Source organism: Pseudocercospora fijiensis (assembly GCF_000340215.1).
Source record: "Pseudocercospora fijiensis CIRAD86 unplaced genomic scaffold MYCFIscaffold_1, whole genome shotgun sequence".
NCBI classification, from domain to species: domain Eukaryota; kingdom Fungi; phylum Ascomycota; class Dothideomycetes; order Mycosphaerellales; family Mycosphaerellaceae; genus Pseudocercospora; species Pseudocercospora fijiensis.
Window position 1 is genome coordinate 2,288,604 of NW_006921532.1, and position 26,856 is coordinate 2,315,459.

The window sequence follows — 26,856 nt, forward strand, 5'->3', positions numbered from 1 at the left end:
GCCGATTCCGACCAGCACAAATCTCTGGCTCTCCGGTTTCATTTCTCTTCCTTCAGGCGACACTATCCTCCATGATCCCAGCACCACTGCACAATCCAAAACTCAGAAGCGCGGTTTTCATAGACTGCGGGTGAGGAAGGTGCAATGGGATCTTCTGCGAAGAAAAAGAAAGAGAAGAAGGCAGATTTTCAAAAAGCGAAATTGAAAGTCGGCAAGGCTCGACCCAAGAACACCAACGCAACCGATACCAGCTTTCAAGCCAAGTCAATCGTTCTCAAACAGCAGAATCTCAGTGAAGGAAGCCGCGATGCTACAGCGCTGTTCGATCACAATCTATCGCTCCTCAGCAGCAAAACCGATATCCAGCGACGCGATGCTTTGATCTATTTAACGACAGCTGTTGCTGCCTCACCAAATGCTTTGCCAAGGCCCGCCTCGCAGATTGTCGAGAAGGCGCAATCGTTGATTCTGGACGGAAGTTCTAGTGTTCGAAGTCAAGTTCTAAAGCTGTTCAAACTTTTGCCAGCGAATCAACTGGGCGATTTGTCGCGGACGTTGCTCTTCGCTCGAACGGGAATGACCCATTTGTCCAACGATATTCGACTGGATGCTCTCGACTTGTTCGATTGGTTGATGGAAACGAACGGTGAAGCAGCCGTGAGCGTGGCAGGAGGCTGGGCGAAGACCTTGCGCACCTTCCAGACTGTCCTTTCATGGCAGGATGCGGCGCATAATGCTCCTGCCGCAAATGGGAACTGGTCAGCTGCGAAGTCAAGAAGCAATCTCGGTAGCAACAAGCTTTTGGTAAGTGAATCTTTGTAGCAGTGCAGACAACTCGGTAGTTGTGGCATGGCTGGGCTGGGCTCGTGACGTTACAGCACTTCAGTGTCGAAAATCCCGCCCAGAGTCGCAAATGACTTGCTGACACTATTTCCAGGTGCATCAGCTCAACTCGCTCTCTCGCCTCCTGACTATGGGTTTGACTCAAGCTCCGGTAGATTCGCAGGCTCAAGCCAAGCGAGCTGCCGAGCTGTTCCCACTGTGGCAGACTGACGCCCATATGGTGCCGAAGAAAAGCAATCCTTATGGCTATCTCAATCTTTTTGGAGCCCCGAGAGATGTTGAGAGCGAGGTTTATGATAACGCTGAGGAAAGAGCGAACGTGTTTGTTGAAATTGGACTCGACCAAGTCTTCGAACATGGAGTGCGGGAAGCGAAAAAGGAAGGCGGTGAGGTAGGTAGAGCAGCCAGCGCGGTCGATAAGGCTTTACGTCTTCTCAAATCAAAATGACCTGTTGAATCTACCGCGCGACGAGTCCTGAGCTGCCGAACTGAAATAGACCGCACCTTCACCAGAGGCCCATCTCGGAGCGTTAGCCAGCACGGCTTCGCATCACTCACTTTCGCGGAGCTCACTAGACCCTTTCACATGCAAACGGGCCGAGACCGAGCCGTGCCAAGCTTGGTCTGAAATCACGTCAATCGCGGATTTCGCGCACGACTCGAACAACGATCTCGCACGAACGCACCATGGCTTCCGCACTGGACGCTCTACCGTCCATCAAGGACAATGCGTCCGCGTGTATGGCCCTCAAATGTACCGAGAGCGAGCTTTTCGAGCTGAAGAAAACGGTCAAATTCGAAATGGCGCAAGAAGTCTACAACGGTCAGGCACTGCTGAAGGTCACCAAGCTCAAAGAATTTGATCCTGACCGCAAGCACCGAGACGACGTCCGGCGTCGCGTAGCACAGTCTGATCCTGTGGCGCGAGAGCCATTTCAAGGATCGCGTTGGCCTGCTGCAGACAGGATTGCATACCAAGAAGGATCTCTTGTCAAGGTCATGGACTGGATCATCCGTACGCACAGTTTTTCATACAAACATGCCGAGGAGAAGAAAGCAGGCAAGCGCCTGATGCGCAGTGGCGACCGCAGTACTGCTGAGCCTGAGGAGAAATCGCCAGCACCTAAGAAGACCCGGTAAGTGCCCCATTGAAAGCAGAATTTACTCATGCAACAACACTCACTCAATCATGCCAATTCTAGACATTCGAGCACCGCATCGGTCTCGTTTCCATTCTTGGGGCCCTCTCGATTCATGAGTATGTATGAATCGTGTCATATGCCGGATGTTGTCGTTGCCTTCATGGCCTGAGAGTGGCAACAGCGACAACGAAGCGCTGCAGAATGTGACGAACGAGCGAATGTCAACAGCACATGTACTTTCTATAGCCGATCAGCCTTGGCAATAATAGCATGATTATTGTGGTCGTTCTCCTCGTTTGTCCTCGGAATCGCTAATAGACTTCGACTTCTGCCACCTTAAGAACAAGCTTAATACTGTACTGTACGCCACTCGGGAGTCGGGATCGGATCGAATTGAGAAACGACAATTTCCGGAAGACAAGCGAGTCAGTCATCACAGGCACAACGTGGCGTAGATAATAAGAAGCAAGCAAGAACCCTGTCCACTATAGAAGAACGCTACAATAGTGTAAGGGATGTGTTGCTTGCTAATTATTAGCGATAATCGAGCTTTAGGTTAGAAGTCTAAGAGATTTCTACTTTCGGCTAGGAACTATCGAATCTCGTTATCTGTAAGTTTGCTTAGATAAGCCTGTAAAGCGTAGCGGAACGTTTTCCGGATGCTCCGTAGATCAATTTTTTTTCGTTAATAGAAAACCTTTACTAGACTTAAACTTTAGAAGTGAAATAGGATAACGGCGGCTCCGATAAGTTAGATATTAGAGCTATAGCCGCGCTTGCTATTTGCGAATTTTTCATTTATTATAGCAGAGCGAAGATAGAATACGAGTTCCTATTCGGATTTTATAGGCAGAGAGGCTAGACAGATAGATAGGCCCCGTCTACTTGCTACCGATTATAGTATAATCGGTTAGATTATAGAAGCCGTATAATCGGTAGAGATTATAGACCTCTTATAATCGATTATAAGTAGGCAATAACAGGTGTTATAACCTATATAATAAGCCTCCGCGGCGCTAGCGGCTCGGCTCTATAGCTCTATATTATAGTCTACCTTCTACCTCTTGCTTTATAGTAGTATACGAGAAGGAACGAAGCGGTATATAGCAGCGGTAAGGAAAATCGGCGTACGATAGGCGGTAAGGACGAGCGCTCGTTCGAAGGTGCTTCTAGGTATAGTCTTCTATATAAATATATAGTTAGTAGAGCAACTAATCTCTTAGTTTGAAGCTACTAGAACGCTAATACTATAGTGTCTCAATCGAGCGATTCGTAGCCTTCTTAGGCTTCTTAAGCACCGCCGAAGACACCTACAACGAAGGCAACGAAGGCAACGAAGGTAACGAAGACCTCTCGGAAGCGTATAGCGACAGCTATACCGCTTGTCGACAATAGCAAGTAGCGGAAGACACCGTAGTATTAGACTACGGACTAAACCGAGTACTTCCTCGAGCAGTTAAATAAGCTAAAGAAGGTCGGTCGTAGCACTAAAGCTAACAACTTCTAGCTGCCGGACCTTCGAGACGTAGCAACGTTAATAAACAACAAATATAGCACGGACCGGACTACTAAACAGCTGAAGAACAAGTGGTCTTCTATTAAGCGCGATTAGGGTACGTAGATTGCTTATTTAAAGCATATAAGCGGCTAGAATAGTATACCTCTAACAGCCGAGTCGGACGTAGAAGACGCTTATTTTAACGATAATCCGAGGTATGCTAGCTTCCGTAACGAGTTGCCTAAGTATTATAATATTATAGAGGAACTAATCGGCTCGGAGATAGCTATCGGCGACTATATAATGTCTAACGAGGCTCTTAGAGAGAGCGAGGCGAGTAATAATAGGTCCGAGGCTAATAAGGTGACCGCTACGGAGGTTGCTGCTACGCTATTTACGGAAGAACAGCTAATAGTGTTACGTACCGCGAAGGTAGAGGAAAAGCACTAAAAGAGGATATAGAAGGAGGCCGATCGGGTTTATAAGAAGGCGGAGGAAGTAAACGACAAGAATCTAACTATTGTAAAGTCGTTATAGAAGGCTTTCGAGCCTATAGTACTAATAGTCGCCGAAGTAGTAAAGGATAGCAAGGAAGAACGTACTTTAGCGAAGAAGTTAGCGGACGAGCAACGCGCTAACGCTCTAGCGGCTACTAAGTCTAGCTCTGTTGTTAGCAACGTTACAAAGCGGCTATTAGATAAGAAGACGTTTAAGGACATAGATATAGGGTCGGCTAATCGCATGTTATTAGTTCGCGAGTGTACGAAGAAGAATAGGGAATTTGACTATTATAAGGTCGCTTCGAGTATAAACTAGCAGCAGTTTAAGGAATACTTCCTATCCGTATTAACGGACATTAAGGCTAATATCCGCTAGAATATATACCTGCAGCAGATAGAAGGTGGATACTTTCTATTAGGATATAGGCAATAGGTTAGTATTATTGTTATTAATAAGAATAGTTAGAAATAGCAGAAGAAGTAGATATTTACTCTACAAGTTTGCACTTTAATGCGAGAATTCGTAGATTAGGCGCAGAATTTTAGTGCAAATGCACGCTAACGTCTATACTATTAATTTGTATAGAGGTGTTGTTAGTTTTTACTAACAAAATATAGTTACGTACGAGGTGCTATTATATACGAAAAAGCCATCTCCTATCAACTCGAATCCTAATATTACAAAAAGCCTGCTAAGACCCCGCTATTTTAACGTACGAGAATTTCGAGATAGGCGGTCGAGAGGTACTAATATCGTCCGAATATAACGGTTAAATCGTAGAAACAGCTTCCTTACCAAATTCCTTACTAAAAGCAGTGTCTATTGTTCGCTATAACATTTAACGACTATATTACATTCTCCGCTATACCCTTACTAGCACTTCTTGCTTCTACGCCCTTATATCGAGCCCTATTCTTAACTAATACGCATTATAATTAGCTATTATCTACTTCGCTATTCTGTCTCGATAATCGGCGTAACTCTCGTCCTTACCCTCCTTAGTATAGCGCCTATTATCGATATAAACCTCCGCTATATAATCCGCCTCTCGTGCGGCCTATAGTTCCTCGTCCGATAGAACAAGACCTAGTTTAGAAGAGAGCGGTTGCCGACTATTAGAAAGGATGAAATTATAGATAACGCAGTAGGCGATAACAAAGCGACTTTGTTAAGCAATTAGCTAGGTAGTTAGATACTCCTTAATAATATTGAACCTCCGGTTTATAACCCTAAACGCCCTCTCGATATAGTTACGAAGCTAAGTATAGCGCAGGTTGTATATCTCCTTATAATTCTCGGGTCGTTCTTCTGCCTCGCCTTGCTTACGAAGGTAATATCGAGTCTTCTAATATAGTACGAGAAGCCGTAGATCTTTGAACGAATAACTACTATTAGCGAGATAGAAGTAGCCCTCTAGTACGTCGAAGCCTAACTAATAGGCCTTCCTTAATACAGTACTATCTGTCGCTAACCCTTCGTAACTAGGCATTACAAACAGGAAGCGCAATAAGGAGTTATAGGCCGCTATTACATTCTACGCAATATAACCCTTCCGATAACGCTATATATTAGCCTCGATTTTAGGGATACTAGCCTATAATAGAGTGCTATTAATAGCGCCTATTATACCCTTAAAGTATAGCTAGAACTTGCCGCCGTTAGCACCCTTAGACTATAGCGGTTTATCGTCCTTCTATAGCAATTTAATCTAGTCCTTTGCTATACGATAGAAATAGCGCGATACAGCATATATTATCCTTCTCGGAGTCTCTTTTGCTACACTAAAATCGTTAGCAAGGACAGTATAGCTCTAATTATAGCCTATAGCGACGAGAAATAGTATAACTCTTGCCTCTACTAAATACTTCTTGCCTTCTAGTCTATACTTCCGCAACTTATTAATTAACGCTCGCAATACCGGTTGCCTTAGCCTCGTACGCTCGTAATAGTACCTCTTTAGTCTATTTAATATCCGAAACGCCTCTTTCTCTATCCTATTTCGCTCTATTTAAACCGTCGGACGTCTAGGCGGTCGATATAATGCACGGCGGCGCAATTTAGGTAGTTCTTCTAGTAGTAGCGGTATTGTAGCGCAAACCGCGCTTACTAATAACACTGTTACTAGTAAGCGCTCTATTTCCGACCTTCCTACGCCTATCGAGCCTCCGACGCCTCTTATATCTTCTCGACCGCTATACTATCGAATTCGCGACTTTAGAAAGAGGTAGATACTACGGTACTAAGCGGAAGCCTAAATTGGCGTACGGATAGGCGTAAAACCTCCTCGAGAGTAGGTTATGCTAATCTTACTATATATAGCATAATCTTAGCGAGATTACGAGTATAGCGAGACATCTATAACACGATAATCGATTATAATAAGGCGGTAGAGATTATTGGAAGAGGTGTTATAATCTATGGACCGATTATGCCATAATCGGTGGCAAGTAGACGGGGCCTATGGCAGCAGCAGAAATTTGGGGTGATTTTCCTGCATGCAAGCCTGTATGTTTCATATTAGTTGCGATAGCTGCTGCACAAGCCACACAGCATGCGCGACGAGGACGAGGATCAAGACGCAGCCACCACATGAGATGTTCAATGGTTCGTGAGAATATCTCGTGCTTTTTGCCATGGATGTCGCGGCTTGCTGCTGCTGTCTAATCGCTATCGTGCTCGTGGCACCGGCGTGGAAATGCGTGGGAGTCGGGAGTCGTACAGCGTCTCTACACTTCGGAGTGAAAGTGACTAGGCGCGGACCGCTGAATACCAAGTTTCTATTCGCTGTAATCCTTGAGAAACAAGGATTTGGTGAATACCCACTTTCACTCCGAAGTGTTCAGACGCTGTACAATGGCATGCAGAAACTTGCTGTCATTGAAAGTGCACGGATGTCTGTGACTGGATGGAAAGACGGTGAAATCTTAGGTTGGCTAAGAGTTCGTATTGTTCAATCGCAAAAGGTGGTCTATCGCAAGTGGTCGCTTGCTATCAAGTCGTTGAGAAGGAAGTGGGAGAATTTTGCATTTTCGATCGGCTTGAACATCAACGGCCAAGACTTGCCACTCGCCACGTAGAAACTCGTGGGCTTGTCTGGTGGGCCGGTGGATTTCCGGGTGGAAGTGGTTGTTGCTATTCTGAGCAACAGATCCTTGCGCTCAACGACTTTATTGAACGAGCGGATCTGAGTGCAAGGTAGGTACACTGCAGGATGTATAGTGTCCAGCAGCACACAATCACATCGTTTATGCTGTGGACTTTCACTGACAGTTTATAGAGCTCGTTTATAGGAAATGGCACAGTTATGATGAGGGTGAATGAAGAAATGCATTTTTACCACCAAGGTGGAAGCTTTGATAGCGTCTCGAGAAGAATTGCATTAGTACCGTATCTATGCTGTCAGCGGCTGCTCGCGTCTGCGAGAACGTTGGCATAACGTGCGTTGTCGGTGAGCGCCGAGCGGCATGATTGATACTGTAGATGGATGAACGATAGAAGCCCTATAGTTTAAACTGTGCGAGCTGGTCGGTGAAGGTGATAGCTGCGTGTACAACAGGCATGATGGCCAAGTCATGAAAGTTTCACGCAGCCTTCCATTGAGGAGGTACATGGAAGTATGGATAGCTCTGCGAGAGGCAAAAGAGGCGTGGTGGAGGTCGTGGCACGGCGCGCTCCAACGGTTGGACCGACGTTTCATCGCCTTGATGTCTTCGCCGTGCCCTGCTACACGCAGCACATAGAGCTCACGCTATGGGTGTAGGAGGTGTTTGAAAGTCGATGACCAAGAGATCCTCTCGGCGTGCTGGTTTGGTTAGGAAACGCGCCTGGCCAACGGGATCCTGCACGCCGCATGTTCCGGCGCTAAGGGGGATGTTCATCTCGTTGGCGAGCAGAGGAGGCTCGTGGGTGTTGAAAGCCACAGTCTTACAGCTGGGATGGTGGTTCATTAAAACAGAGATAAGGGCGCAGTGGGGAGGTCGGTACGCTTGCGCCGACGAGGAAGCAGGAGATTGTGCTGTGCGGGCCGTCATCAAATGGTACGACGCGGGCACAGTGACATCCGGCGAAGGGCTCAATACAGTAATAGAATCATGTATGCATGCATATAGCGGTAGTAGTGGTAGTGACAAGCAGTAGCAGGGCTTGTGTGGAGGCAAAATGCAAAACGCAAAATGAAAAATGGATTATGTCATTATGGGCGCCGGCGGTAGGCGGTTTGCAGCGTAAAGCTATTCGGGAATTGGAAAGCGTGTCCCATAGCACTGATAGCAGTAGATATGCAATTCTATACGGCTCGCTAAGCAGCAGCCCCGTGTAAGAGCGGAGTGATGGATCACAGCATTGGCATTGGCATTGGCATGGGCAATCCACGGCCAGCCTCCACTAGCGACTACTGTGCCAGTGTGCCTGTGCCTGTGCCTGTGCCTGTGCCCGGCTAGCACCGAGCACTGTCTAGCATCTCATCCTTCTCGCGGACCACGACTTGCCGGCACCACCGTCCACGAAATCCACGCGCTCGCCACAAATTCCACGCTTGTGCAGGCGCATCGCATCGCATCGCGTCGCGTCGCATCGCATTGGAGTCTTGGAGAGCTGCGGTGGGATTCGTGAGCTGTGCTGGCCATTGCGCCTGCCGTTCGTGCGGTGAAGGAGGCGCGAGGCGACGCGAGGCTGCTGCAGTTGAAACAGAGGCGCGCACTTCCAGCGCTTTGGTCTGCTTGCTTTGCGAGCGTCACTGTGCGCAGCATTCGCTGCGGAAGGGAAGGGAAGGGAAGCTAGCCACTCCTGGTCCCTCACGCTTTCTGCGCTGTCTTGGAACTTTGGCCTCTACACCTTACTGAACCGTCCCCAGCACCACCACGGCCACTCGCTGCCAACCCCCCCTTCCCGCCCCATCACCACGCCGGCCGTCGTCCACTGGTATTGTTCGCATACCGTCACGCTCGCTTCCACGCCCACGCCCACGTCCACGCCGCCGTCGCCGTCGCATTCCCCTCCGCCGGTCTGCACTGCACTAGGGAGCGCCGTCCGGAGACTCTATTCGCGCACGAACTCCACCTTGAAAGCCGTGACGCGGCCAGCAGCACAACGACTTCTGCATCGCAGCGCCAACGAAGCATCCGACCAAAGTGCTGTACACATAATCAAGCAGCTTTAGAATACGGCCACCAAGAGGTGTGCCTGACGCCAGAGAAACACGATGCCTCCAACCACACCGCGCTTGCGCATTCTTTCAGGTGCGTTTCAACGAAGCCAAGCGCACGCAATCTGCCTTGCCTTGCCAGCCACACCGAAGCTCTGCTCTGGCAACAGCTTGAGCTGCACGGCAATAACACGTTGCACCGCGCGGAATCCCGCTGTCATGCCTCATCGACTAACTGTGTGCACAGTGGGCGGCAACGCGGTCTCTGCCTTCTTATCGTGGCGTTTATCGGCCACGCAGGCCTGCGATGTGACGCTGGTATGGAAGAACGGCTTCGAACAAGTGCACCAGTACGGCATATCATTTAGGTACGCATCAACTCAACTCGTGACTTCCAAATTTGGCGCCTGCCTTTCTGACACATGCTACAGGTCAGACAAGTTTGGCAATGAACGATTCAAGCCTAGACATGGTATGCATGCATCCCGTGATTGCAGCTTAAACCCTCAGCGCTGACACGACAATAGTGGTGCGATCTCCTGAAGAAGCTGCCGGCGCCTCCAGGGCTTCATTCGACTATGTGCTGCTCTGCGTCAAGGCACTACCGGATGTGTACGATTTGGCCTCGGTCATTGAGTCCGTAGTTGCGCCGCAACATACGTGCATCCTGGTAAACACTACCCACTCCCTGGGCATCGAGTCGTATCTCGAGCAACGCTTTCCGACCAACGTCGTCCTCTCGCTTGTATCCGGCGTCTCTATAATACAGCTCGGCGCCAGCGAATTTGAGCACAAGGGATCATCGGAGCTATGGGTCGGCGCAGCCAACAAGAATCCATCAATACCTGCATCTATCCAAACAGATATGGCGGAGGCGCTGTCGATGACTTTGAAGTCTGGCCAAGTGGACTGCGAAGTATCCACCAACATCCGGCAACAGCAATACGAGCGGATGATTGGGTATGTACCTATGCACATTCTAACCGTAATCTCGTTGCTAACACTCACAGACCCATTGCTTTTCACCCAGCGAGCGTTCTATTCGAAACTCCATCTCATGCCGAACTCCTCGAAAAGACCGGCGCCCGCTCGTTAATCATCGGCATTATCGATGAGCTTATCAGCATTGCAAAGAAGCAAGGCTGCGACTTCCACCCAGAGTTCCGCGAACAGACGATGGAAAAGATGATTGTGCCATCGGAGATAAAAAGTATCATGTATCAGGATTTTACCGCCAGAAGGCCCATGGAAGTGGAGACTTACCTGGGTACGCCTATAAAACTAGCGCAGGAGATGGGACTCCAGGTCCCACGCATCGAGACTCTCTACGCTCTTTTGCACAACGTCAACATCGTCAACCAGAATAGGCCGGTGGGACCCCCATCACCCTCCGCACAGGCCACTCCAAGGATGTCGTCAGTCCCAGTTGCAGCACCTGCCAATGGCGGCTATGGCAATGGAAGACCACCTCCAAACGCCATGAACGGTCGCCCCATGCCCAATGGTATGCGACCAGGCAGCAGAGCGCTTTCAGCGGCCGGCGGGCCGCCACCACCGATGCGAAGAGGTCCGCCCTCAATGAGTGGATATCCACCACCTGCCAGAATGAACGGAAATGGTTACGGTCCACCACGAGGTCCTCCGCCTCACATGGCGAGGCGACCGTCGTTCGAGGGCAACGACTTGGAAGAATTCAGCCACCTTATGCTTTACGACAACATGAATGCTGAGGACGGAGCGTACGATGTCCTACCGCCTTCAGCTTCTGGAGATCTCGCTATGCGTGAACGGGAACTAGCATTGCGTCAAAAGGAGCTCGCCCTGCGAGAAAGAGAATACAACATGCGCAGAGGTGGTGGCGGCCGCATGCCTCCTCGCGCCAGAGACGACTTTGATGACGATGATGATGATGGCGAAGACTTCTTTGATCCAATGGCTAGCGGTGCTCCGCCCGGTGTTGATGTGGACAACCTCGACATGATGAGCGTTACATCTAGGAGAACACGAAAAGCACCGAGCGCGGGTCATTTACGCAGCAACCCAGAGCTTAGCGGAGTGCCAAACGCGCCAATGCGCCACAGCCGCAACCCAATGAGACGTGCTGGACCTGGAAAGCATCGAACGTCGGCTGCCATTATGGCTGACATGCCAGGGTTACGCGAAGAATTGATGAATAACCCATTGATGGGTTACTCCTCTGACCGCTTCGGCAGTGTAGACAGAATGAACATGGGCCACGAGTCAAGAGCAAATTCGCTGACCGCAGAACGTCTGAACGAGCTGAATGGACCTGGACCAGGTCCTGCACCCAACGGATATGGACCGAATGGATATCCAATGAATCGGCGTGGCAGTCAATCACCCGGCAATCCCTTAGGTCCTGGCGGACGGCCTCCTGGGCGACCCTCGCCACCCAATGGCTATGGTCCGCCTCCTCCGGGAAGGAACGGGCGCCCAAGTCCACCAGGCATGAGGCAACCCATGCCTCGCCACCCGCCAGGTCATGGCAACATGGTCGCACCGCATCAAATTGAACAACAGAATGGGGTGAGCAATCTTTACCCTCCAAAGAGCGGTCCTCCAAATCAAGTGCGCAGTCTGACAGGTTCTGCGAGCGCCAGCGCGGGGAGTGGTGATAGCAACCGCTCAGCACCCATCGATTCCGAACCTTCCGCCCATAGTTCAAGCAGCAGCCTAGGCCCACGAGCACAAGCGATTGGTGTTCGATAAGTCAGGCGCCTTCAACGTGGACAGCCCGCTTCAGCAAGTAGCACAAAACTCCTGCTGCGAAGCGCGTCAGCGTTTGATCACGAAATCAACGCTTAATTCTTCAGAGTGTTCCTCAGCATGGCATCTTCCGAGACGACAAAAGCTTTAATGACGGCCGTTTCCTAGGCGCCACTTGCGGCGCGCACACGGACACGCATACTATCTCATCAGTACCTCCTCGCGGACCGTCCTCACCGCGAATTTGACGAATGTCTTCACATTCATGACGGACGTAATACAGATCGGGCGGATCCCTACGCGCCGGCAATTCCTTGACTGCATACGAACCTCATCGTACATATACGGCATCTGGAGAGCATGGGGCGACGGAATGGCCTCTATAATCACATGCATTGACGGCGTTTTTCAATGGGAGCTGGACAAGGCGGTCAGTTCTGGAGGGATTGAAGCAACCCGCGAACGAGAGATCAAGCACAACAAGAACATCAAGAAACAGCTTCATCGACTACACATATCCTCTTTGTGATACTTTCCTCATTTGTCAGCTTCCGATGATCCCAAGTCTCGCACAGCTGCGTGACAGGAGTCGTCCTACACTTCTTGCATTTTGGCCACACCTGCGTTGGATGGAAGGAATGAGCACATCCGCGCCGGGTGGATAAGCGCGTGCAAGAGGCGCCAGCAAGCAGTGTATTGGTATTGTCTAAATGAACAGCTGCGGTGGAGAGGTTGTTGCTACGGGGCAGCGGATAAGAAGTGCATGCAAAGTGCGTGCAAAGTGAGCATGTGTCGAGGGTAGAGATAGTCGGAAATATACGAGACGAGTTTCACACGGTCGACTATGGGCTGCTTCACATCATCGTATGCTGTCGTCCTTGCTGTGTGCCCCGTGAGTGCTTGGCTGAGAGCTTTGCCAAGCTTGTCGGTGTTGGTGTTGGAGTCTCCTGCACAGACCACTCCAAATCAAATGCCGTGTACTCTCTCGCCTCCTAAAGATGTTACTGCGACGACAACGATAGCGCGGGCGGGCTTCATGAGCACAAATCTCCGCTGCAGCATGATGGCTTGAGCTGAAAGCAGCCCTTCGCGAAGACAGCATGTGTTCGGCGCTGGCTATCGCATTCAATGTGCGCCGGGCCACTCGGCGAGTGACGCCGGCGTGCCCACGAACATGTTGTCACCACCGCTGCTGCTTATTAGGCATTTCCTCATCTTCTTCCACGCCCTCCATCTGATTGAGTCTTTCTTTCCCTTCCTCGGCCGCTGCCACACTCTCACATATATCCGCCCACCATGACAACACCTCGTGTGTTCATCATAAGACATGGCGAAACCGAATGGTCTTTGAACGGACGACACACCGGCACAACAGACATTCCACTCACAGCCAACGGCGAACGACGAATTCGGGCCACAGGTAAAGCCTTGGTCGGCGACGATCGCTTAATCGTACCCAAAAACCTCGCTCACATCTACGTCTCGCCTCGAAAACGTGCGCAACGAACTCTTGAGCTTCTCGGCTTGGGTTGCAAAGATCCCATGCCATGGCAAGAACACGGCGAAAAAGCTGAAACAGCACATGCCACGAACGCGAAAGTCCAAGTCACGGAATCGATTCGCGAATGGGAGTATGGTGAGTATGAAGGTATCACATCGGCAGAAATTCGCCAAGTTCGTAAGAAAGCTGGACTCGATGAGCACTGGGATATTTGGAGAGATGGATGTCCTGGCGGAGAATCTCCTCGACAGATTACTGAGAGGTTAGATGTTTTGATTCAAGAGATTCGGGAGAGGTTTCATAAACATGCGATTGGCAAGCCTAAGGGTTCTGTGAAGGAGCCTTTTGATGTGTTGCTGGTTGCGCATGGGCATATTTTGAGGGCGTTTGCTGGGAGGTGGGTGGGTAAGAATATTGCGGATAATCCGAGTTTGATTCTGGAGGCGGGTGGTGTGGGGACGTTGAGTTATGAGCATCATAGTTTAGAGGAGCCGGCGATTTTACTTGGGGGTGCTTTTATGAGTGATATCGTCGAGAGTGCTGAGCAGCCTGGGGAAGGGAAGAAGTAAAGTAATGGGATGAATATAGACAGCGAAGATGCACCGGGTCAGAGGCAAATGCCTCATTGCTGACATGGCTCAGGAACTACCACCCACTACCAATGGGCCTCGCTGATATCAACCTCATTCACATCCACTCCATCCTTGTCCCACCTCTCCAACTCATCAAGCACAATATCATTCCCACTCATCTGCCGCTTCCTCATCCGTCCATCCTCAGCAAAAGTACAATCCTCCAATCCATAACAACGCTTCCACTTCATGCCATCATGAGCATCCTGGGAGGAGGGGGGAAGGAAAAATCAGGCATGAAAGCTCCCTCATCTCCAGCAATCAAGATGCAAGATAGGTCAGCCAGGTCAAAAACGTACTCGATACTAATACCAAAACCTGCACCGCAATCCGATTCTCCGTAAAAGCAAACAATACCTTCCTCAAACCGAATAATCTTTCTCTTTTCCCCCATTGATTTCTTGCCCAAGAAGTCTATGATCTTGTGCATTGGCCGACGAAGAAATCCTCTCGGTTTCGCCAGATGCCTTGCCGCCTCCCCCAAGCGAGCAATCAGAATCTCTTGTTCTTGTCTCGTCATGCTGCATTCATTGATGTTTGCTTTGCCTTGCAATTTTCTTTTATATGCTTTTTGCGACGTTTTGCGGTCTCCTGATCGCACAGAGAAGAAGCAGCAGGGAGGAAGACAAAAGATGATGATGAAGATGATGATGAAAAAAAGCTGACTTTGTATTCCATCGATCTTGAGCTTTCTTGACTTTTTCATACGCCGTTTCTGCTGTGAATGGTGGTGGTGGTGATAGAGACATGGTTTGCTAGAATATCGCTCTCCGACGGGGTTTCACAGCTCAGGGCTTTAAGGTGTATGTATATATGTTTTCGATAAGAGTCTTGGGTAGATCACACACTTCTCCACGGAATTGTGAAGGGAGCATTTTGGATTTCAGTTTCTTGAGAGCTTTGGGGAGCTTTCATATCCATAATTTTTTTTGTTTGGAGCACGAACGGAACCCGGTTGAGATTCGTGCCAGCTGCTGCATCACGCTGACAAGCATGCACTTTTGACACGATGACACATTCCCATTCTCAATCTTTGCAGAGAGGGGTGAATTTTTGCTTTCCAGCAGTAGCGCTACCAACGACAGAAATCATCCACTCGCTTCCCAATCCTGTAGCACATTCGCACTGGGGTTACTGTTGATCCCACCAAGTTCGCTCGGCCAAGGAGTAGCCTTACTGTAGTTCAATATGCCATTCATACCAAAATCCGCGCCTTCCATATCCATGGCATTGAAGTCAATCCATGCGCCGGGGTAATGTGCGTTACCACTTCCAGGCCCGGTGCCGCCATTCATCATGACGTTTCCAGGTACTAGCATATTATTGGGATCGATATCTGATCGCTGCTGGTCCCAAGCATTAGAATTCTTCGTGACGCCTTGATCGAACATTTCCCAATCAATAGTGCCGGGCATATCCAGCATATCTCCGATCATGCTAAAGTCCATATTCCCCTGTTGCGGGGAGGTATTGTTCGAGCTCGATTGTGAGGTTGATTGCATGCCTGTTCCGTTGCTGCCATTTGCCGAAGGAGTTGCATCCGTGCCAGTATAGGGTAATCCCGTGTACTGGAGATCTTCTGGCGCAGTCTCACCCCAATTGTGATAAGATACGATGCCGCCGAAAGGCACTGTAGTCTGCGGAGGTCCTGGTGTGAAGACTCTCGTAGGGACATGGCTAGTGGTGTTTGAAGCAGTAGCAATGCCGACCTCGATTTCGTCATTGATGTAGCCCGAATCTAGAGCTGCCATACCAGGTCGCTGCCCTTCGTCTCGATTGACGCGTGAGAGCGCCTCTGCCTGTGCCGGGAAGCTTGCCTTGACCTTCTTCAACATGGCTGCCATAGCACGACTCGCTTTCTCGGTCTCGTCGAACATGTGCACGCCTCTGGCATGCTCATCTTGTGCTACGAAGCGATTGGGCGTCCTCTTTCGGCCGGAGGCTTCGCTCCATATCTTTTGCGATTTCTCGAGGGCATCCATCATGGCGGCTCTCTGCGGGCAAAGATGGCCGCTTGGATTGATGACAGCAGAGCCAGGGCCGATCTGTTGCGAAAGCTCCAAACACACAATCATTGCTGCTAGCAAGAAGTCATGTGTTGAGATAGAGCCCATGTACCATTTGACGCTTTCAAGCTGCCCACCGGCCTGAGTAGCATTGTAGATGGTGTGATGATGGCGCAACACCCGAAGAGCACAACCGACGCAAGTCTTACGGCTGACACCGATGCCCATGGTCTGCTCATGGGGCGTGAGTTGCGCAAGTGGCTTTTCCATGTATCGTCTGTGGAGCACAATCTTGGTCTTGAGGTAGAGGAGGTCCAGGTTGAAGCGGCACATCAACTGCTCGGCGGGGTCGGTGACGAGTTCGCTGATGTCGGGCATTTGCAACAGCGGAGGGACCATGGCTTTACCTTCTTCAAGCCGTCGGTCGAGATCCATTATCGTTTCGTAGGAGGGCGATGTCGTTGCATGACTAATTTCGGATGCATCCGCGAATATTCTTACGAGATGCAGTTTTGCTCTCGTATAAGAGCTGGGTGTGAGTTCGTCGATTCCCCGACTCGGCGGAAGTGCCTTGGTGTTGGCACCGAAATCTCGATCGAGGAGGTTTCGTGGCGGTTGTGTATCAGATTGCAAGGTTTTGACCTACGAGACTGTCAGTACTACCACATCGGCTTGCTACGTTATTCAGACTCACCATAGACGGCAAGCCCAGTTGGAATGAGATGAGCACATCGATCATGCTAATAATCGCCCATACACGCCTCCGCATCTCACCATCGAATGCAGAAATTCCTGGATAATTTGCTGGATCTCTGTGGTACCCCATTCTCAAGCATAATCGCAACACAAGACCAATCATTAGCCACACGTTGACGAAAGCGTCATTGCTTCGCAGCCCAGCCGCATACAGTATGAGACATTCGACAGTATATTGCTTAGGCTTCGTAAAGTCCCCAAGCACGGCAGCCGAGGCCGAGAGTGTGTGGTATTGATTGACTTGCTTCAGGATCCTCTGAGCAGGTTCGCTTGCTGGATCGATGTCGCGAAGTCCGAACGAGGCTGCAAGCGACAGGATGGCGTAAAAGAGACCAAGCCACATAGTCGGTGTGTCTTTGGGATCTCGCCAGAACCGGCGGTACTCGTCTTGGAAGGTTGGTGCGTGAATGATGGGCTTGAAGGGGTCAGGCGAATTGAACCATAGACTCAAAAGCCGATCGGCCACTTTCTTCTCGGGTACAGAATCGATGAGCTGCTGCCTCGTTACAGTCGCCGAAGCGCCTAACATGAATCCCAGACCGGTGGTAGCGTATGGTGCTGTATTGCCAATACCTGACGATGTCAGGGTTTCGATGGGCACGTTACCAAAGGCATTTCCGAACACATGCGCTGGAGCTGGATGTTGGTGTTCGGCCGCGTCCTCTCCTTCGTTCTCTTCAGCTTCATCGCCTAGATCTCGTTTGAGCTCCGAGATGCCATGTAGAATTGCTTGCCAATGGGTCTCGCCCACATAGCTGATCTCGTTCTTACTTATCCTCATCTGTCCAAATGGCTTGGTCGCTCCATCTACGTCCTCCGATGCCGATGGTCGTGCCTGAGCCTGAGGGCTGCTATCGTTGTCGCTGGGTGGCGTTGGCTGCTCGAAAGGGCCAACACTTGTAGTATTCGACGACTCTCGCCTAGCATTCTGGTTCTCTTGATCGCTCTTGCCATCGGTGCCATTTTGGTTCTGCTGGTTCATCAGATCCACCACGAGATTCTCTAGCTGTCTTATTCGCCCTTTTACGTTCTGAGTAGGCTTCTGCTTGGCCGGCGGAGGCACGTATACACAAGCGCTCTGGCGGTCGCGCTTCAAACATTGGTCGCAAGCAGGGTCATGGCTACGATTGCACCTGAGCTTGCCCTGTCGACACGGTGTACAGGATAGTTGCGATCGCGCGCGCTTCTGCTTCAAGTGGGCGCCATTCGCGATATTGGTGAGCGTTTGCTGCGTGGTGTGCGAGCTGGGTATGCGGTCGTTGTCGAAGGAGCCGTTCGTGGCTGTATGGTCGCCGTCGCCGTCGCCATCGCCGTCGCCGGACATGCTTTGGCTTCGCTGTGTCGCCAGTTCCGATGTTCTTGAGGGAGATCCTATCCTACGGGACGTCAGTGGTCTACGCAACGACAGCAATGCACTGGCCGCGTCAACAAGCTGCGCCGCGTCAACAGTACAGTACACGTGAGATTGTATGACGGCTTCACGGTGATGTGTTGCAATAGCAGCGTAGGTCGGCTTCGAGACTACTGCATCCTTACATGTTGTGGCAGACTCCTGTGACGCTGCTGTCGAAGGATTCTTTGCTACTGCACGAGTCGACGGCATCCAGCTTGACAATATGCCATGACAGCACAGGACAGGCGCCAGGTCGCCGACGCAACAATACTGTATTCTATCGTACGCTCGACCGAAGTAGTCTTGGCACATCCTCCCCTCCCTTCACTTCTGTCCGTCTTAAGCTTAGTCAAAAAAGCCAAGAAGCCTCATGCTCGCTTTGTAAGCTAACGGTAACGCTACAATGGAGCCTCAAATTTCAATCCTCTCTCCTCCCCCCGCGAATCATAACACACACCTGATCAAATCACACATTCACTCTAAAGCTCTCCACCTGCCACTCTCGCACTCCCACTAGGGCAGCTTCTTCCAGCGGCACATGTTGTAACAGTCGCCGTGCTGAAGACTGTGCTTGTCCTGACCCCGCTTGCGCGGCAGACAGTCACTGTCACGACACCAGTGTTGGCGGGCCGCTCGGCCTTGAGGAAGGCGATGGTGCCAGGCGAATCTGAAGTACCACTGATGGAGCTGAAGAGCGCACAGCTCGATGGGCCGACATTGACAGCCACGCAGCTGGCATATACATCACACTGCGCGAGACAGCTTTCGGCAGCAGTGTTGCCCGATGCTTGACGAGCTTTGAGAGAGGTTGTGTTCAATCCAGTCCCAGAGTAGCTTGTGTCACACTGGACCTCATAATATCCCCCAGACGGAGCGTCGTAGCCTCCGTTGTCGTATGCTGGACAGATCGACACTGTTGCTGATGGAGAAGTCGAAGAGCTGGCGCCTGTTACAATACCACTGGTGCTGCCAGTTGGCACGACAGAGCCCGAGCCTGGTGCAGAAGTAACGCCCGATGTTGGGACATCACTTGCTGAGCCGCTGGCCGATGCCGATCCTGAAGATACGGGCGGGCTGACAGACATACTCATAGAGCCAGAGGGAGTGGATGAGCCAGGAGGTATGTCGACACTGCTGCTGGAGCCTGAAATCAAAGGCGAGCTGGTTGCGACTTCAGAAGATGGAGCAGACACCGATCCATTACCGCTTGAGACTGGCGGAGAGACAGTCGGAGTGCTCGATCCGGAAGTAACATTCCAAGGAGCAGTCATGGTTCCACTTGTCATTGAAGGAACAGAGTCACCACTCGGACTGCTGGAGCTATCTTCTGGGATGGAGGATTCTGGCACGCTTGTTGCTGCACTAGTGAGCGCATCACTCGTTGATGGCAGCGGCGTCACGGTAATCGAGATGTTTCCTGCAAGCGATGTCGATGCCATGCTGGTCACTACGTCACTCGAAGAACCAGCGGTCTGAGATCCTGTGGAACTGCTAAAAATTGGTGTCGAAGTGGACGGAAATGGCGTGACAGTGATAGAGATGTCATCGGTAAGCGGTGTCGATGAAGTCTCCCCAACGGAGGTGCTGGGTGATGCAGATGTCTCACTACCAGTCAAAGAAGCTTCAGAGCTTTCCGCCGACGAGAGTGACGAAGATATGCTCGATTCTGCCGACGAGACACTCGATTCTGAGCTTGATGCCACGCTACTTGTGCTGGAAGCTGAAGAGCTGAGGTCAGACAGCGACGATGAAGTAGCCACTGCTGGTTCGGAAGAAATGCTGGAAGAGCTTGTGGTGACCGGAGGAACGTAGTCTGGAGGAGGCTCTGGATACGGCACCTGTTCGACGGCGACAGCACCAGGGGCCGGTTCCGTTCCGTTGATGGAGCTCAGCAGCGTGCAGTTATAGTTTTGATAATTGCTGCCAACGCAGCCCGGAGTGTTTGCGCAGGCTTGCGTGCACGTGTCAACGTCTGGTAGAAGCACTCGCTTCCAAATGCCAGGCACCTTTTGCACAAGCTCAAGGAAGTTGATCGATCGATCGAACACTTCTCGTTCCTTGACACGGCGTCCGGGAGCAGGGGTCGAGCTTGGCGGAACGAAAGGCTGGGTGTTCCATGGGGTTGGCAAGACAGCATCATCATCACTGATCTCCTCTCCGGTGAACCTGACACCGCAAGTAACATTGAAAGCAGTGCCGTCGTCAGTCGCACAAGTGGTGTTGCTGGCCTGTGGTGCTCCTCCATCACAGACTTCCTCAGCCGTTCCTGTTGGACATGGCGGCGGAGGAGTGTAGACATACGTCGGTGTCGTAGCTGTTGTTGGAGTGGCGCCCTCAGAAGTGATGCTACTTGGAGGAGTTGTGACACCTGCGCTGCTTACGGAAGATACCGAGCTAGAGACCGAGCTGGTGCTTGATGCGATCGAGGATGACACGCTCGAGGCAGAGCTAATGGCAGAGCTGACGCTTAAGCTTTCAGATGAAGAAGATGAAGAAGCGGAGCTTGCTGAAGAGCTGGCGCTTGAGCTCTCAGATGAAGCAGATGAAGAAGCGGAGCTTGCTGAAGAGCTGGCGCTTGAGCTTCCAGACGAAGTAGATGAAGAAGCGGAGCTTGCTGAAGAGCTGGCGCTCGAGCTTCCAGACGAAGCAGATGAAGAAGCGGAGCTTGCTGAAGAGCTAGCGCTTGAGCTTCCAGACGAAGCAGATGAAGAAGCGGAGCTTGCTGAAGAGCTCATAGTCGACGTGGTAGATGGGCTGCTAGTTGCACTCGTAGTCGTAGTCGTAGTCGTCGTTCGCGTTGTGCTGGTGACCGTAGTAGAGAATGGTGATGGCGTTGCAGAGCAGAATCGCGAAGTCGATGCGGGCAACGGCGTGGTGTTTGCTTCATTGTAGTAATTCACCATGATAGCTGCAACCAAGTCCGACCTCTGGCCCCGGAAGTAATCATTCGTCCAGGGCGTTGAGCCGCCACCGACGAATTTCAAGTAGCAGGTGCCGGCAAATACGAAAGAGATACACGTGCCATTGACGCTTGGTCTGACGGCGCCAGAAGAGCACAACTGGAAGCAGTCTTTCCAAGTCCTTCCACCGAAGTTCTCGCCTCCCACTGCTGTATCGAGCCCACAGCCGAGAATGTACTGGACGCCGCATGTGTCGACAACAGTGGACATGTTGTTCGCAGGACAGTCGGCAGAGAAGACTGACATGGCTGGGGATGCTGACGGCGTTGGAGAAGACATCATTGAAGACGAACCCGTGCTGCTGCTCTCGGTGGATGAGCCTGCACTTGAACTAGCTCCGGTACTGCTTGGAGTTGATGAGCCTGTGCTGCTCGAAGTAGAAATTGAAGATGTTGAAGATGCTGATGTAGATACGCCTGTATTCACACTGTTAGTACTTGTGATGCTGCTCGATGTAGAGCTCGATGAAGTTGACGAAGGACTAGAAGTGAGTCCGGTAGATGTCGAAAATGATGATGATGAGCTGCCCGTGCTCGTCGATGAACCACTCGATGATGTGCTACTGGACGTCGGAGAAGAGCTACCCATGCTCGAAGTACTGCTCGGAGTAGATGTAGTAGATGTCGTAGTAGATGTAGTAGTAGTAGTAGATGTCGTACTAGTAGTAGATGTCGTAGTAGTAGATGTAGTGGTTCGTGTCGTACTTGTAGTAGTTGTACTTGTAGTAGTGGTGGTTCGAGTTGTGGTTCGAGTGGTGCTGACACTCGGAGGTGGCGTATCGACTAGAGCTCTGATGGCAGAAACAAGATATGAAACATCGCCATCGCCAGAGAATTGAACGGTGCCTCCGGATGAGGCGGGGGTTTTGAAATAGCACCAGCCATTGCCGTTGCCATAGACAGCTCCATTTGCTCGATGAGGTGAAGGCAACATCCCGGAAGGGCATCACATTGGGTGTAGCATTCTTCGAATGAATTCGGCGAGTTGCTCGTAGCATTCTGTGAAATAACAGCCCCATCCGTATCTCGACCGCAGGCGACCTGATAAGAGATGCCATTTGCGTCTGTGCGGATCTGACCATCATACGAGCAAGCAGTTGGAGAAGAAGCTGCGGTACTCGAGGTGGTACTTGTCGTGCTGGTTGTAGTCGTGCGTGTGGTACTCGTTGTAGTTGTAGTAGTGCTTGAAGTTGTTGTGCGGGTTGTAGTGGTGCTGGTGGTGATAGTGGTAGAAATGGAAGGAGGGGAAGGGGTAGGAGTGAAAGTGAGGGTTGACTCTGTAGATTGACGTTAGCATGGAGGCGGGCTATATGCTGGCTGGCGTGACAAAGGGCAAACGGACTACTACTAGAGGAAATTCGTGGGCCCGGTCCAGTGCCCCAGTTGCTTGTCTGAGCGTAGAAGAAGTCCATAAAGGTCTGCGCTGCGCTGAGTCCGTTGCCATTCAAGGTAGCAAAGCAGTGTCCGCAATTATTCAGCGTGTACTGTGTGATGATTCCAAGATTGTCGGCATTTCCAAATTGATATCTCGTCACACCATTGGTGCCGGTGCTCAATACGGTGGTCACGTTTGTGCCGCTATAGCCCTGACGCTCTGCCCATCGAGTGGCCCAGCGCGGGATTTGAGGCAAGATTCGCCTTCTGTAGAGCGCGCCACTGTAGTTGATTACTCCGTCGTTAAGACCATGGATTTCAACTAAAGCGATGTTGTTACGCGATGGCAGGCATAGAGCTTGGGTTGGAGTATTGATGGGCTCGATTGTGAGAGGATCGCCACTGGTGTTGTTTGTATACATGGCGGCCGAGCTTCCAGCGAAGACACTGATGACCTGGCTCATGTAGGGGTCGCATGCCAAAACTTGCACGAGGCCGCCTCCATTGCTTTGTCCGGCAGCGAAGATTCGACCAGTGTCAACACAGAAGCTGCTCGTCAGGAAGGGCACAAACATCCTCATGAATCCAACATCGTCCAAGTTTGGATAGTTTGCTCCTGTTGGACCCCAATCCGGGTTCGAGATGAAACCTTTGCCCATGCCAGTGACGTAGACAGCGATGCCATACGGATTCAAGATCTTGTCATCCCATTGTACCTGAGCCTGGATTGCAGCAGCATCGCCGCCATTTCCGTGAAAGCCAAACATGAGAGGGGAAGCTTTGTTCGGGTCGTAGTACTTCGGGATATGAAGGAGGTAACTACGCGTCAGCCCATCAGGGCCCGTGAAAGTGTATGATTGAGCAGTGCCGTCCGGAACGAGGCCAGACCATAATGGTTGACCGCAGCCAGTCGAAGCGTTCCCTGTCCCAGCGGGATAAGGCGCCGCATAGTTCGGGTTTGGCGGGATCGTGCGGACCAGAGAATGAAGGCCGCTATTGCTGGTGAGGCTGTTGAATCCAGTCTTGAGATAGCATGTTGTTCCTTGAAGACTGGCAGCTTTGCATCCGGTATACGCATCACAATTGGCCATGCATACTGATAGGCTAGACGCGGAGGTCGTGGAAACACTTGCTGGAGTGTTGTCGAACCCACAATAGACGGTATAGACACTGCCGCAGGGCGAGGTGAATTGTGTGTTATTGGCACCTGGACAGACTGGCGCTGCAGGCTCGACCGGGCCGCTTGTTGTGCATACTCCTGTAAACGCTGGGGCAGTTGCTGAAACTGACGTACCTGTACTGCCTCTCGATGTAGTGCCCTTTTCAAGATGCGTTAGCAAAGTCTCTCCAAGAACTGGGCAGGACGACGTGCAGTGAATGGCGAGTCTAGTGTATCGGGCAGTGGGCGAGTGGACCGTAGATGAAGAGCTCAGGACATACTGTGCTTGCTGACGCTGGTGATGTTGCGGTCGAAGCACCCCCACCCGGAGTCTAACGATTGTCAGCCCTTTATTCATGTGCCACTGCAGATGGGCGCATCATACTGTTGTCGTTGTCGTTGTTGTGACAGCACCTCCTGGGGTCGTCTATCGATAATCAGTAAGTTTGCGACATCGATACGACTGAGGACATTGTTTACCGTGGTTGTTGTAGTGGTGAATCCAGACGATGTTGTGGTCTGGCTTAGGTCAGTCAAGGGAGTATTGTAGCTGTAATGAACATCATACAGTAGTAGTAGTCGACTGGATTGAGCTGTCAGCAAGTTTCCACACTCTGCAGCGCACTTGAAACATACCCGCGATCCGACCGTCGTCACTGCGTTGAGGCGATACGCAAAATTGACAGTATTGGTATTGGATAGACCCTGACCTGTGAATGTCCCACTCTTGAGATAACAAGTGCCGCCAGTACCTCCGGTGATGCCCGCAGGTTCAGAGCCACCGTAGACGTATGTGAACTGGTTGCAGGCTGCATTGTTGTTGCACGCTGACATGCAGCCAGTCATGTCGTCAACATTGAGTGACGACACCCCTGTGCCACCTCCATCGAAACCGCAGTATGTCTAAAAGCCATCAGCAAGTTTCAGTGATGTTTGCCGCAAATGGAGGACTGACTCCCCACTGGTTTCCAGCAGTATCCGTATATGTGGTCTGGTTGTAATAGGGGCAAGGCAACTGTTGAGACGCTGATAACATGTGAGCACCAGCGTAGAATTTGCGATTGCCAGAATCCGTGGAGTCATCATAGACGTATGTCGAGAGCGGCTGCAGCTGAAAGTAACATTGTCCGGATCCGCCGGTGGCACCTTGGCCAATGTCAGTCTTTGAACGTCGATGCTTGAGGGAGAAACCTCACCAGTGACAGTTCCATAATAGTAGAAACCAACACATCCCGGTCTCTTATCGCCTGTGCCACGCTGGTCAGCAAATGTTTCAAATGTTTATGGCGAAGGATTCAACGTCAAGGCCACTCACATCCTCTGAAGCAGGCCGACATGCCTGCACCGTTGGTGCCTCCCGGAGTGCCTCCTATGTAGGCTTTGACATTGCGCTGTTGACAATTGACCTGCCATCTTGCTCCATACGAATCGACCAGTGTTCCGTTCGCATCTGCCGGGTTCTGAGGAGTCAGACCCGCAGTGCAAGTCGGGTTGTAGGCATATGATTGCGTTGCAGAGGGGAGAAGCTGTTGATTCTGCGACACCTGGGCTTGTACTGTCGCAGCGAGAGTAAGCAGCAAGCCCACGCCTCCGCAGAGGCGTGAAGAGATTCGCACCATATCACGAGGAAATGGGCGATCTCTGAAAAGAACGTCGTATGCTCAAGATGGTAAAGCGAGAGTCAAGGAAGTTGATGGAGGGAGATACTGCAGCATGATGCGGCCGATGTTGAGGACATTGTACTGTACCTGTAGCTGGGAGGTATCAACACGGCAACAACACGACCCACATTCCTGTCATCTTACAAGAACCATTCCAGGTTCAGCGCCTAGAACTGCCCACGGCGTTGCCCGAGTACTGCTCGACGCGTATTGGAGCAGGCGGCACATTTCTGCTGCATCCTCCATTCGATGGGCAATGCGTGTATGTACGTGCTGAAAGCCTTCACTTCCACATTCCGGTGCCCGACCATCCACAAATGGTGTTGTGGCGGCGGCATGTGCCTTCACTTTTCTCTTCTCTGCGCACGGCGAGTCCATCGTGCGGGAATCGAGGAGGTGTTGTGTGCTGCAGGATCAGCAGCATTGCCGAGAAGCGACGTGGTGAAGAAGGGGTCCGTGCGGCGCGTCTCTTCCCTGCACCAGCGCGTCTCTGGCCGAACAGTGATGTTGTTGAGAATGTGTTCGCCCAGCTCTGGCTTGTTCGAGATTCGGGCCATTCCGAATGCGGGACGAGGTGTGATCGCAATTCGTGACATTCCTGCTGGAACTCCCGTGCTTGAAAGTGGGCCTGCCGCCGCTCATATCATCTTCAAGGAGTATCGCAAGGAGACGTGCGCATACTGTTTCCAATGGGATCGAGGCCGGACGCTGCCCGTGCGTGAGCATGAGCTTGGAAAATGGTTTTGCTCCTCCGACTGTCAAGGGAGATGGAAAGAGGAGCAGGGCGATCTTGGCATCGAAGCGTGGAGCATCGTGACAGCATTCGGGCATCGAAACACGAAGAGGCGTGGTGACGATGATGAAATCATGTCTGATGCTGTGAGACCGACGGAAGAAGAGATCGCTGCGTCGTGGGCAACCGCTTCCGAACGCGCAAAGCTCTTGCTTCGTGGTCGTACTGGAGCACCCGTCTCGAAGCCAGAACGGAAACAATTGCAAGCTTTGCGGCAGGATTTGGCCCAACCCATGGACTCCGATCTGCTTGCCTACCTGCTCGAAGGCGCGCTGCTTTTCCATCAGCGTCCCGCGAAATGGCGTCAAGAAGTTCTGAGTCTGGCGATGGACCATACGCCGTACAAAACCAAGCAGGATCTTGATAGCAGTTGCAGGGCATTTCTACAGTTGACCTCCATCCTCCCAGAAACCATTCTTCCCGCTTTGGGTGCAGAACTCTGCTTGGCTCTGGTCCAGGCTGATAACCACAACGCGTTTGGTATCCGAGGAGGTGGAGAAGACAGCGAAGAATATATGGGCTATGGCCTCTATCCATGTGCAAGCTACTTCAACCATTCTTGTGATCCAAATATTGCAAAACATCGTAGAGGCAGGAGTTGGGAATTCCACGCGCTAAGAGACATTAGTGCTGGCGAAGAGTGCTGTATCACGTATCTGGGCGGCGACGAGAGGGACATGGACGTGCTCGAAAGACTGCGTCGGCTACGCGATGTCTGGGACTTTGTGTGCGTCTGTCAGCGTTGCAAGGCCGAAGCAGGCATATAGG

General features: G+C 51.3%; 11 protein-coding genes across 11 annotated transcripts; 8 read left to right on the forward strand and 3 right to left on the reverse strand.

Annotated features, from left to right (window-relative positions):
- Nucleotides 1–144: 144 nt before the first annotated feature.
- On the forward strand, nt 145–1,291 carry MYCFIDRAFT_28946 (uncharacterized protein; the record flags this gene model as incomplete). The annotated part of the gene is made up of 2 exons (XM_007921707.1): nt 145–804; nt 947–1,291. 2 exons carry the CDS (start codon nt 145–147, stop codon nt 1,289–1,291), a joined length of 1,005 nt encoding a protein of 334 aa, XP_007919898.1.
- Nucleotides 1,292–1,530: 239 nt separating this feature from the next.
- MYCFIDRAFT_75477 (uncharacterized protein) lies at nt 1,531–3,380 on the forward strand (the record flags this gene model as incomplete). Its single annotated transcript, XM_007922184.1, has 4 exons — nt 1,531–1,979; nt 2,167–2,218; nt 2,541–2,596; nt 3,239–3,380. The coding sequence occupies 4 exons, from the start codon at nt 1,531–1,533 to the stop codon at nt 3,378–3,380; spliced, it is 699 nt and encodes a 232-aa protein (XP_007920375.1).
- A 5,804-nt stretch (nt 3,381–9,184) lies between these two features.
- On the forward strand, nt 9,185–11,857 carry MYCFIDRAFT_85763 (uncharacterized protein; the record flags this gene model as incomplete). Its single annotated transcript, XM_007922426.1, has 5 exons — nt 9,185–9,221; nt 9,375–9,495; nt 9,559–9,599; nt 9,655–10,087; nt 10,138–11,857. The coding sequence occupies 5 exons, from the start codon at nt 9,185–9,187 to the stop codon at nt 11,855–11,857; spliced, it is 2,352 nt and encodes a 783-aa protein (XP_007920617.1).
- Nucleotides 11,849–12,695, forward strand: MYCFIDRAFT_209564 (uncharacterized protein). Its single transcript, XM_007922813.1, has one exon. The coding sequence runs from the start codon at nt 12,120–12,122 to the stop codon at nt 12,381–12,383; it is 264 nt and encodes an 87-aa protein (XP_007921004.1). The 5' UTR covers nt 11,849–12,119; the 3' UTR covers nt 12,384–12,695.
- Nucleotides 12,696–12,889: 194 nt separating this feature from the next.
- On the forward strand, nt 12,890–13,924 carry MYCFIDRAFT_148273 (uncharacterized protein; the record flags this gene model as incomplete). The annotated part of the gene is made up of 1 exon (XM_007922814.1): nt 12,890–13,924. The coding sequence occupies exon 1, from the start codon at nt 13,151–13,153 to the stop codon at nt 13,922–13,924; it is 774 nt and encodes a 257-aa protein (XP_007921005.1). The 5' UTR covers nt 12,890–13,150.
- Nucleotides 13,925–14,010: 86 nt separating this feature from the next.
- On the reverse strand, nt 14,011–14,736 carry MYCFIDRAFT_126125 (uncharacterized protein; the record flags this gene model as incomplete). Its single annotated transcript, XM_007922815.1, has 4 exons — nt 14,011–14,193; nt 14,294–14,401; nt 14,426–14,462; nt 14,615–14,736. The coding sequence occupies 4 exons, from the start codon at nt 14,734–14,736 to the stop codon at nt 14,011–14,013; spliced, it is 450 nt and encodes a 149-aa protein (XP_007921006.1).
- A 1,296-nt stretch (nt 14,737–16,032) lies between these two features.
- MYCFIDRAFT_28434 (uncharacterized protein) lies at nt 16,033–18,073 on the reverse strand (the record flags this gene model as incomplete). The annotated part of the gene is made up of 4 exons (XM_007921677.1): nt 16,033–16,635; nt 16,688–17,249; nt 17,373–17,563; nt 17,645–18,073. Coding segments are annotated over 4 exons (1,785 nt in total), but the record flags the coding sequence as incomplete, so codon positions are not given.
- Nucleotides 18,074–19,264: 1,191 nt separating this feature from the next.
- Nucleotides 19,265–19,618, forward strand: MYCFIDRAFT_192012 (uncharacterized protein; the record flags this gene model as incomplete). The annotated part of the gene is made up of 1 exon (XM_007922816.1): nt 19,265–19,618. One exon carries the CDS (start codon nt 19,265–19,267, stop codon nt 19,616–19,618), a length of 354 nt encoding a protein of 117 aa, XP_007921007.1.
- An 867-nt stretch (nt 19,619–20,485) lies between these two features.
- Nucleotides 20,486–21,034, forward strand: MYCFIDRAFT_75483 (uncharacterized protein; the record flags this gene model as incomplete). The annotated part of the gene is made up of 1 exon (XM_007922185.1): nt 20,486–21,034. The coding sequence occupies one exon, from the start codon at nt 20,486–20,488 to the stop codon at nt 21,032–21,034; it is 549 nt and encodes a 182-aa protein (XP_007920376.1).
- Nucleotides 21,035–22,612: 1,578 nt separating this feature from the next.
- MYCFIDRAFT_148274 (uncharacterized protein) lies at nt 22,613–24,218 on the reverse strand (the record flags this gene model as incomplete). The annotated part of the gene is made up of 5 exons (XM_007922817.1): nt 24,203–24,218; nt 24,115–24,153; nt 24,020–24,061; nt 23,916–23,966; nt 22,613–23,794 (listed from the first exon to the last, which is right to left on the reverse strand). A coding segment is annotated over exon 5 (954 nt), but the record flags the coding sequence as incomplete, so codon positions are not given.
- A 1,581-nt stretch (nt 24,219–25,799) lies between these two features.
- On the forward strand, nt 25,800–26,855 carry MYCFIDRAFT_27819 (uncharacterized protein; the record flags this gene model as incomplete). The annotated part of the gene is made up of 1 exon (XM_007921645.1): nt 25,800–26,855. The coding sequence occupies one exon, from the start codon at nt 25,800–25,802 to the stop codon at nt 26,853–26,855; it is 1,056 nt and encodes a 351-aa protein (XP_007919836.1).
- Nucleotide 26,856: the final 1 nt, after the last annotated feature.

Coding starts and splice junctions, on each gene's coding strand:
- MYCFIDRAFT_209564 (XM_007922813.1), top strand. CDS start 12,120: ATGACGGACGTAATACAGATCGGGCGGATCCCTACGCGCCGGCAATTC.